Genomic DNA, 11176 nt, shown 5'->3' with positions numbered 1-11176 from the left:
CAGAGCTCAAAGCAGAACCCAAGTAATCTGGCCTACTGTCCAGTACCACCAACCACTGCATTCAGCTGCCTCTCAGAAAGAAACTAGGCTGGGGTAAAAATCAGCGTGCAGGACAAGAAGCATGCTTCTTTATTGAGGCTTCGTTTTCTTTTACCTCAAGTTTGGAAAATAAGGGAGAGAAGTTGGGACAGGAGACTGGAAGGAAGACCAAGAGGTTCTTTTTTTTATAAAGTTATTTATTTATTTATTTTATTTTTTTATACAGCAGGTTCTTATTAGTTATCCATAAGATAACTATACGGATAGTCAATCCCAATCTCCCAATTCATCACACCACCACCCCCTCGCCACTTAAAGTTATATATTTATTTATTTAATAAACTTTAATAAAGTTTATAAACTTTATTTAAAGGTATTTATTTATTTATTTATTTATTAAAGTATAAAGATATTTATTTATCTTTGGCTGCGTTGGGTCTTCATTGCTGTGCACGGCTTTCTCTAGTTGTGGCGAGCAGGGGCTCCTCTTCTCTGTGGTGTGTGCGCTTATTGCAGTGGCTTCTCTTGTTGCAGAGCACGGGCTCTAGGTGCACAGGCTTCAGTAGTTGTGGCACATGGGCTTCAGTAGTTGTGGCTCGCGGGCTCTAGAGCGCAGGCTCAGTAGTTGTGGTGCACGGGCTTGGTTGCTCTGCGGCATGTGGGATTTTCCCGGACCAGTGATCAAACCCGTGTCCCCTGCATTGGCAGGCAGATTCTTAACCACTGTGCCACCAGGGAAGCCCAGACCAAGAGGTTCTGAGCTCAGATAATTGTGAAATGGAAGAAGGTAGATTAGCTAAGGGAACATACAAATAGTCTATATACATAAAATTATATATATATTTATTTATATATATAAATTTTACATATATATAAAATTTACCGAGGTGAAATTCACATAACATAAAACTAACCATTTGAAAGTGAACCAATCAGTGACATTTAGTACATTCACAATGTTGTGTAACCACCATTTCTATCTAGTTCCAAAACATTTCCATCATCCCACAGTAAAACTGCATACTCATTAAGTAGTAATTCCCTATTCCCCCTCCCCCCCTACCCTTGGCAACCACCAATCTGTATTCTGTCTCTATGGATTTATCTATGCTGAATATTTCATACAAAGGGAATCATACAAAATAGGATCATACAATAATAAGCCTTTGTGTCTGGCTTTTTGACTTAGCGTAATGTTTTCTAGGTTCTTCTGTGTAGGATATATCAGTACTTCATGCTTTTTATGGCTGAATAGAATTCCACTGTATGTACATAACACAGTTTGTTTATCCGTTCAGCTGTTGATGAACATTTGGACTGTTTCCACCTTCTGACTACCGTGAATAGTGCTGCCATGGTCATGCGTGTACATGTACTCGTTGGCATACCTGTTTTCAGTTCTTTTGGGTATACCAAGGAATAGAATTATGGGGCCAGGGGGTAATTTTAACTTTTTGAGGAACTCCTACATCCTTTTGAAACTCTTCCTTAAGGCTATAATATTAATATTATAAATAACATTAGATATTAAGAAATATGTTAAATATTTTCAATCAGAGTATCTCAGCCTTAGCACCGCTGACATTTGGGGCCACAGAATTCTTTGTTGTGGAGGCTAACTCGTGCATTGTAGAATGTTTAGCAGCAGTTCTGGCCTCTACTCCGTCGAAGATGTCAGTAGCATTCCCCCAGTTGTGACAACTAATTATATCTCAAGACATTGTCAAATGTCCTCTGGGAGGAAAAACTGTCCCCCCTCCCTGCCGAAAATCACATTTTTAAAAGAGTCATTGTAAACTTGAAGCAAATATGGCACTAAAGCAGAATACTAAAATGAAGTAAGGGCCTCTAAGAAACTCTAAGAAACGGATATTCCTTATAAGTTTGCATATAGGAAAAACTGTTTACTGTGTAATGATGTTAAAGAGTTTTCAGGTTTACGAATGTATGGCAACAAGAAAAATCTTATCATGAAATATTCATGGAAATTTCTTATGTACCTTTAGTACCATAAACCCAGCTCAACCACAGAACTCCAAGAAATACAGCTTTTCACCTCAGTACACATTACATACCAAATCCCATTTATAGCACACCAACATCACATAATTTTTTAAAAATTTTGTCAATTATATATTTTATCCAAGTGTTTAAATTGTCCAAATGCCCATTGTGATACATTGTTTTCATACAAAAAGAAAAATGAAATGAAACCCAATAAGCTATAAGTAAAGGGCATTAAACTGCAACTTTCATTCTCAGATGGGTACCTCTAACAGCATCCTTCCCAAAGTATTCAGATAACATCCAAGGTCTACTTCAGGGCAACTCCAGCCAACATAAAGTGAAGCATTTGTCAATTATATGTTAATTATATATTACAATAACTTTTATAGTAATGATTCCACATACAGAGTCATGAAACACTTTTTCTTTGTATTTATTTATTTACTTATTTATTTATTATTTTTTAACATCTTTATTGGAGTATAATTGCTTTACAATGGTGTGTTAGTTTCTGCTTTATAACAAAGTGAATCAGTTATACATATACATATGTCCCCATACCTCTTCCCTCTCGCATCTCCCTCCCTCCCACCCTCCCTATCCCACCCCTCTAGGTGGTCACAAAGCACAGAGCTGATCTCCCTGTGCTATGCGGCTGCTTCCCACTAGCTATCTATTTTACGTTTGGTAGTGTATATATGTCCATGCCACTCTCTCACTTTGTCCCAGGTTACCCTTCCCCCTCCCCGTATCCTCAAGTCCATTCTCTAGTAGGTCTGCATCTTTATTCCCATCTTGCCCCTAGGTTCTTCATGACCTTTTTTTTTTTTTTTTTTTAAGAGTCCATATATATGCGTTAGCATACGGTATTTGTTTTTCTCTTTCTGACTTACTTCACTCTGTATGACAGTCTCTAGGTCCATCCACCTCACTACAAATAACTCAGTTTCGTTCCTTTTTATGGCTGAGTAATATTCCATTGTATATATGTGCCACATCTTCTTTATCCATTCATCTGTTGATGGACACTTACGTTGCTTCCATGTCCTGGCTATTGTAAATAGAGCTGCAATGAACATTTTGGTACATGACTCTTTTTGAATTATGGTTTTCTCAGGGTATATGCCCAGTAGTGGGATTGCTGGGTTATATGGTAGTTCTATTTGTAGTTTTTTAAGGAACGTCCATACTGTTCTCCTTAGTGGCTGTATCAATTTACATTCCCACCAACAGTGCAAGAGGGTTCCCTTTTCTCCACACCCTCTCCAGCATTTATTGTTTGTAGATTTTTTGATGATGGCCATTCTGACCGGTGTGAGATGATATCTCATTGTAGTTTTGATTTGCATTTCTCTAATGATTAATGATGTTGAGCATTCTTTCATGTGTCTGTTGGCAATCTGTATATCTTCTTTGGAGAAATGTCTATTTAGGTCTTCTGGCCATTTTTGGATTGGGTTGTTTGTTTTTTTCATATTGAGCTGCATGAGCTGCTTATAAATTTTGGAGATTAATCCTTTGTCAGTTGCTTCATTTGCAAATATTTTCTCCCATTCTGAGGGTTGTCTTTTCATCTTGTTTATGGTTTCCTTTGCTGTGCAAAAGCTTTGAAGTTTCATTAGGTCCCATTTGTTTATTTTTGTTTTTATTTCCATTTCTCTAGGAGGTGGGTCAAAAAGCATCTTGCTGTGATTTATGTCATAGACTGTTCTGCCTATGTTTTCCTCTAAGAGTTTGATCGTGTCTGGCCTTACATTTAGGTCTTCAATCCATTTTGAGTTTATTTTTGTGTATGGTGTTAGGGAGTGTTCTAATTTCATTCTTTTACATGTAGCTTTCCAGTTTTCCCAGCACCACTTACTGAAGAGGCTGTCTTTTCTCCACTGTATATGCTTGCCTCCTTTATCAAAGATAAGGTGACCATATGTGCGTGGGTTTATCTCTGGGCTTTCTATCCTGTTCCATTGATCTATATTTCTGTTTCTGTGCTAGTACCATACTGTCTTGATTACTGTAGCTTTGTAGTATAGTCTGAAGTCAGGGAGCCTGATTCCTCCAGCTCCGTTTTTCTTTCTCAAGATTGCTTTGGCTATTCGGGGTCTTTTGTGTTTCCATACAAATTGTGAAATTTTTTGTTCTAGTTCTGTGAAAAATGCCAGTGGTAGTTCGATAGGGATTGCATTGAATCTGTACATTGCTTTGGGTAGTAGAGTCATTTTCACAATGTTGATTCTTCCAATCCAAGAATATGGTATATCTCTCCATCTATTTGTATCATCTTTAATTTCTTTCATCAGTGTCTTATGATTTTCTGCATACAGGTCTTTTGTCTCCTTAGGTAGGTTTATTCCTAGATATTTTATTCTTTGTGTTGCAATGGTAAATGGGAGTGTTTTCTTAATTTCACTGTCAGATTTTTCATCATTAGTGTATAGGAATGTAAGAGAATTCTGTGCATTAATTTTGTATCCTGCTACTTTACCAAATTCATTGATTAGCTCTAGTAGTTTTCTGGTAGCATCTTTAGGACAGAGTCATGAAACACACTTTACATCTTCCAAGAACTTCCACACACTGCTTTGATTATTATAATCTTGAAGTGAACAGGGCAAACATCATTCTTCCCAGTTTACGATAAGAAAACTGGTACAAGATTTTTAATAACTTGCCTGCATACGTCTTCTTTCAGTAAGGGGCAGAGAGGAATGACACTCATCAAACTCCAAGGCAGACTGTGCCTGCCTCCCATATTTGTTTTACCAGAACATATATAGAAGAGTTCTGGCACACATCACGTAATTTTTAAGATGGCAACTAGAAGCAAGGTTTGCAAGACATTCTTTGACATGGTAATATTTATTATTTCAACTCTAAGCTCAGACAGAGCCCATAAGGAATTTCTTATTTGGTTCGGCCAAATAATGGAAAAACGAGGGCTAATATTCATTACTGACATACAGTGAACCAAAATGAATATTTTACATTTACTATTAAAGATCAAGGTGAGTTAGCTGTAGAATGAGAACTCTGAGTACGAAAATAACTTTGCCATCAAAAAGCCATCCAGATCAGGACTGTTACGGAAATGGACCAGCTTTAGGCACAGACAGCATTGGTGTAGAGGTCACAGCATTTAGCAAGGGCTATGGCACTGACCTCTTTATCTTCCCAGGGACCAGGAAAAGAAGGAGGGTTGGTTCCATTCAGAGAGGTACTGAAATGAAAAGCCAGAGAGATACATAGTGGGTCAGATAAAAACAATGCAACAAGATGTATCATTAAGTTCTACCAAGCAGGTGAAAACAAAAACAGAAACTTATTAATGAATCCAATCACAATGACGTAATATTGGGCTGGCCAAAATGTTCATTCGGTTTTTTCCATAAGATGGCTCTAGTGGCACTTAGTTGTCTTTAACTTCATTCGAAACAATTGTATTAGATTGTATTGTGACAGCTGTCATATCAGCATGCAATTAAAAAAAAGAACTTATCAAAATTGGTGAATTTTTGTGTAGCCATTTTAATACTGAAGATGGAAGAAAAAAGCAACATTTCAGCATATTATGCTTTATTATTTCAAGAAAGGTAAATGCAACTGAAATGTGAAAAAAACGATTTGTGCAGTGTACGGAGAAGGTGCTGTGACTGATCAAACGTGTCAAAAGTGGTTTGCGAAGTTCCATGCTGGAGATTTCTCGCTGGATGATGCGCCACGGTTGGGTAGACCAGTTGAAGTTGATAGTGATGAAATCGAGATATTGAGAACAATCAACGCTATACCACGCGGGAGACAGCTGACATACTCAAAATACCCGAATCAAGCGTTGAAAATCATCTGCCCCAGCTTGGTTATGTTAATTGCTTTGATGTTTGGGTTCCACATAAGTTAAGCGAAAAAAAACCTTCTTTACCATATTTCTGCATGCGATTCTCTAATTAAATGTAATGAAAACGTTCTGTTTTTAAAACAAATTGTGACAGGTGATGAAAAGTGGATACTGTACAGTAATGTGGAACGGAAGAGATTGTGGGGCAAGCGAAATGAACCACTACCAACCACATCAAAGGCTGGTCTTCATCCACAGAGGGTGATGTTGTGTATATGGTGGGATTGGAAGGGAGTCCTGTATTATGAGCTCCTTCCGGAAAACCAAACAATTAATTGCAACAAGTACTGCTCCCAATTAGACCAACTGAAAGCAGCACTCGATGAAAAGCATCCAGAATTAGTCAGCAGAAAATGCGTAATCTTCCATTAGGGTACGGCAAGACCACATGTTTCTTTGATGACCAGGCAAAAACTGTTACAGCTTGACTGGGAAGTTCTGATTCATCCGCCGTATTCACCAGACAATTGCACCTCTGGATTTCCATTCATTTCAGTCTTTACAAAATTCTCTTAATGGAAAAAATTTCAATTCCCTGGAAGACTATAAAAGGCACCTGGGACCATTCTTTGCTCAAAAAGATTAAAAGTTTTGGGAATACGGAATTATGAAGCTGCCTGAAAAATGGCAGAAGGCAGTGGAACAAAACGGTGAATACGTTGTTCAAATAAAGTTCTTGGTGAAAATGTAAAATGTGTCTTTTATTTTTACTTCAAAACTGAAGGAACTTTTTGGCCAACCAATAAATAGGACAGGGACTTCCCTGGTGGTCCAGTGGTTAGGACTCCACACTCTCAATGCAGGGGGCCTGGGTTCGATCCCTGGTCAGGGAACTAGATCCCGCGTGCCACAACTAAGACCCAGCACAGCCAAATAAATAAATAAATTAAAAAAATAATAATAATAAATAAATAAATAAATAGGACAGAATTAAGCGTATTTTCTCATTCATGCCCAAGATAGTACTAGCAAGAAATCCTATACAATGTGTCTGCTTCTCTGTCCAGTTCATAACCATAGTCCTTTGGGGAACTGCTTGTCCAAACATCACTGAAGCAAGATTTATGCCTTGTAATGATTTAGAATTGAATTTATTCTAAATAGTGAGATGGTACTCCAAAGCCACATTCCTCTTGAGAAAGGAAAACAGCTCAGGCTTGGTGTGTATGTATATATGTATGTGTGTTTCAGTTTTATGGAGGTATAATTGACAAACAAAATTGTAATATATAGAGAGTGTACAGCATGATGATTTGACATATGCATATACTGTGAAAGGATTCCCAACATTGAGTTAACACATCCACCACCTCACATATTTATTTATTTATTTTTTTTTTTTGGTGAGAACACTTAAGTTCTATTCTCTTAGCAAATCTCAATTATATAATACAGTATTATCAACTATATCCACCATGTTATACATTAGGTCCTCAAACTTATTGATCTTATATCTGAAAGTTTGTACTATTATACCAGCTTCTCCCTATTCCCCTATTTCCCAGCCCTAGGCAACCACCATTCTATGAGTTCCTTTTTGTTGTTGTGTTTTTTTTGGATTCTGCATATAAGTGAGACCATGCAGTATTTGCCTTTGTCTGGCTTATTTCACTTAGTGTAATTGTTCATCCACATTGTTGCAAATAACAGGATTTCCTTCTTTTGTAAGGATGACTAACATTCCATTGTATACATACACAACATTTTCTTTATCCATTCATCTGCTAGTGGGCATACCTCATTGAGGTTTTTATTTGTATTTCCTTGCTAGTTAGTGATATTGAGCACCTTTTCATGTACCTGTTGGTCATTTGGTTGAGTTCTTTGGAAAAATGTCTATTCAAACCCTCTGCTCATTTTTAAATTGGATTACTTGGATTTTTTGCTATTGAGCTGTATAAGTTCCTTGTATATTTTGGATATTAATTCCTTACCGGATATATGGTTTGCAAATATTTTCTCCCATTCTGTAGGTTGACTTTTCATTTTGTTGATGGTTTCTTTTGCTGTGCAGAAGCTTTTTAGTTTGATGAAGTCCCAATTGTTTTTTGTTTTTTGCTTTTTAAAATTTTTATTATTTTTTGGCTGTGTTCGTTCTTCGTTGCTGTGCGCAGGCTTTCTCTAGCTGCAGCAAGCAGGGGCTACTCTTTGTTGTGGCGCATGGGCTTCTCACTGCGGTGGCTTCTCCTGCCGCGGAGCACGGGCTCTAGGCGCGCGGGCTTCAGTAGTTGCGACGTGTGGGCTCAGTAGTTGCGGCTCGAGGGCTCTAGAGTGCAGGCTCAGCAGCTGTGGCTCACGGGCCTAGTTGCTCCACAGCTTGTGGGATCTTCCTGGACCAGGGATCGAACCCATGTCCCCTGCATTGGCAGGAGGATTCTTAACCACTGTGTCACCAGAGAAGTCCCCCAATTGTTTATTTTTGTTTTTGTTGTCTTTGCTTTTGGTTTCAAGTCCAAAAAATCGTTGCCAAGACCAATGTCAAGGAGCTTACTCCCTACATTTTCTTCAAGGATTTTCAAGGTTTCAGGTCTTATGTTAAAGTCTTTAATCCGTTTTGAGCTGATTTTTGTATATGGTGTAAGACAGGAGTCCAGTTTCATTCTCCTACAGGTGGATATACAGTTTTGCTAATACCATTTATTGAAAAGACTACCCTTTCCCCCACTGTACATTCTTGGCTCCTTTGTTGAAAACATGGGTTTATTTCTGGACTCTCTATTCTGTTTGATTGATCTGTGTGTTTATTTTTAAGTCAGTACCATACTGTTTTGATTACTACAGCTTTGTAATATAGTTTAAAATCAAGACGTGTGATGCCTTTAGCTTTGTTCTTCTTTCTCAAGATTGCTTTGGCTATTCAGGGTCTTTTGTGGTTCCATATGAATTTTAGAATTGTTTTTTCTATTTCTATGAAAAATGCCATTGGAATTTTAATAGGGATTGCATTGAATCTGTAGATCACCTTAGGTAGTAAGAACACTTTAATAATATTCATTCCTTCTAATCCATAAACGTGGAGTATATTTCCATTTATCCCTTCCACTTTTTCATCAATTTATAGTTTTCAGTGTACAGATCTTTTCTCTCCTTGATTACATTTATTCCTAAGTATTTTATTCTTTTTGATGCTATTGTAAATGGGATTGCTTCATTAATTTCTCTTTCCAATAGTTCATTGTTATTGTATAGAAACACAAATGATTTTTGTATGTTTAGTTTGTATCCTGCAACTTACTGAATTTGTTTATCAGTGCTAACAGTTTTTTGGTGGAGCCTTTAGGATTTTCTATGTATAAGATCATGTCATCTGCAGACACAGACAGTTTTACTTCTTTTCTGATTTGGGTGCCTTTTATTTCTTTTTCTTGGCTAATTGCTCTGGCTATGATTTCCGATACTATGTTGATTAAAAGTGGTGAGTGTGGTAATTCTTGTCTTATTCCTGATCTTAGAGGAAAAGTGTTCAGCTTTTCACGATTCAGTATGATGTTAGCTGTGGGCTCGTCATATATGGCCTTTATTATGTTGAGATACATTCCTTCTACATCCAATTTGTTGAGAGTTTTATCATGTAAGGATGTTGAATCTTGTCAAATGCTTTTTCTGCATCTATTGAAATGATTATATGGTTTTTATCTTTCATTTTGTTACAGTGGTATATCACATTTATTGATTTGTGTATGTTGAGCCATCCTTGCATCCCAGGAATAAATCTCACTTGATCATGGTGTATATGACCTTTTTAATGTACTGTTGAATTTGGTTTGCTAATTTTTGTTGAGGATTTTTGCATCTATGTTCATCAGGAATACTGGCCTGTAATTTTTTCTTATAGTGTCCCTGTCTGGCTTTGGCAACAGGTAATTCTGGCCTCATAAAATGAATTTGGAAGTGTTCACTCCTTTTATGTTTTTTTGAAAAGTTTGAGAAGATTGGTATTAATTATTCTTTAACTGTTTGGAAGAATTCACCAGTGAACCTGTCTAGTCCTGGGCTTTTTTTGTTGGGAGGTTTTTGATTACTGATTCAATCTCCTTACTAGTAATCATTCTGTTCAGATTTTCTATTTCTTCATGATTCAGTCTTAGTCAGTTGTATATTTCTAGGAATTTATCCATTTCTTCTATGTTATCTAATTTGTTGGGATATAATTTTCCATAGTAGTTTCTCAAAATCCTTAGTATTTCTGTGTTATTAATTGTAATACCTCCTTTTTCATTTCTGACTTTGAGTCTACTCTCTCTTCTTCTTAGCTTAGCTAAACATATGTCTATTTTGTCTGTCTTTTAAGACAAATGGCTCTTAGTTTCATTGAACTTTTCTGTTGTCTTTTTTTGTCTCTATTTCATTAGCTTCTGCTCTGATCTTTGTTATTTCCCTTCTTCTATAACTTTGGACTTAGTTTGTTTTTCTTTTTCTTGAGGTGTTAAATTAGGTTGTTTGAGATCTTTCTTTTTTTCTTAATGTAGGTGTTTGTCACTATAAACTCCCCTCTTTGAACTGCTTTTGCTGCATCTCATAAGTTTTGGTATATTGTGTTTCCATTTTCATTTGTCTCAAGATATTTTTTCAAGTTTTTTCCCCCAGTTTTATTGAGATATTATTGACATATAACATTGTATAAGGTGTGCAATATAATGACTTGATATAGGTATATATTGTGAGGTGATTACCACAATAAGTTTAGTTAACGTCCATCAACTCACACAGTTACAGATTTTTCCTTGTGGTGAGTAAAGATATTTTATTTCTCTTTTGATTTCATTTTTGACCCATAGTTCAGGAGCATGTTGTTTAATGTCCACATATATGTGAATTTACCAGGTTTTTTCTTGTTACTGATTTCTAGTTTCATACTATTGTGGTCAGAAAAGACATTTGATATAATTTCAGTCTTCTTAAATATACTAAGACTTACTTTGTAGCCTAACATATAATCTATCAGATAATTTCCATGTGTACTTGAGAAGAATGTGTATTCTGCTGTTGTTGGATGGACTGTTCTGTAAATGTTGTCAGGTCCATCTGGTCTAACATGTAGTTTAAGTCCAATGTTTCCTTATTGATTTTCTGCCTGGATGATCTATCTGTTGTTGAAAGTGGAATGCTGAAGTCCTCTACAATTATTGTATTGTTGTCTCTTCAGATCTGTTAATATTTGCTTTATATATTTAGGTGCTCCATATTGGGTGCATAAAAATTTACAGTTATTACATCCTCTTGATGAACTGACCCCTTTAT

At 36.5% G+C, this 11176-nt stretch overlaps 1 protein-coding gene across 21 annotated transcripts in view; it reads right to left on the bottom strand.

The window, feature by feature from the left end:
- Positions 1 to 401: 401 nt before the first annotated feature.
- Positions 402 to 11176, bottom strand: part of SLC28A2 (solute carrier family 28 member 2) — a 95831-nt gene continuing 85056 nt past the window's right edge. For all 21 annotated transcript variants that reach the window (XM_068550846.1, XM_068550789.1, XM_068550869.1 and 18 more), the window contains 2 exons: positions 5203 to 5260; positions 402 to 795 (listed from right to left, as the gene is read on the bottom strand). In XM_068550846.1, the coding sequence (XP_068406947.1) occupies positions 721 to 795; positions 5203 to 5260 (133 nt within the window). In that variant the 3' untranslated portion in view covers positions 402 to 720. The remainder of the gene's footprint in view (positions 796 to 5202; positions 5261 to 11176) is intronic.

Source organism: Eschrichtius robustus, chromosome 1, assembly GCF_028021215.1.
Source record: "Eschrichtius robustus isolate mEscRob2 chromosome 1, mEscRob2.pri, whole genome shotgun sequence".
In the NCBI taxonomy this organism is placed as follows: Eukaryota; Metazoa; Chordata; class Mammalia; order Artiodactyla; family Eschrichtiidae; genus Eschrichtius; species Eschrichtius robustus.
The sequence above is the reverse complement of the archived record's forward strand: the minus strand, read 5'-3'. Positions and strand labels throughout refer to the sequence as shown.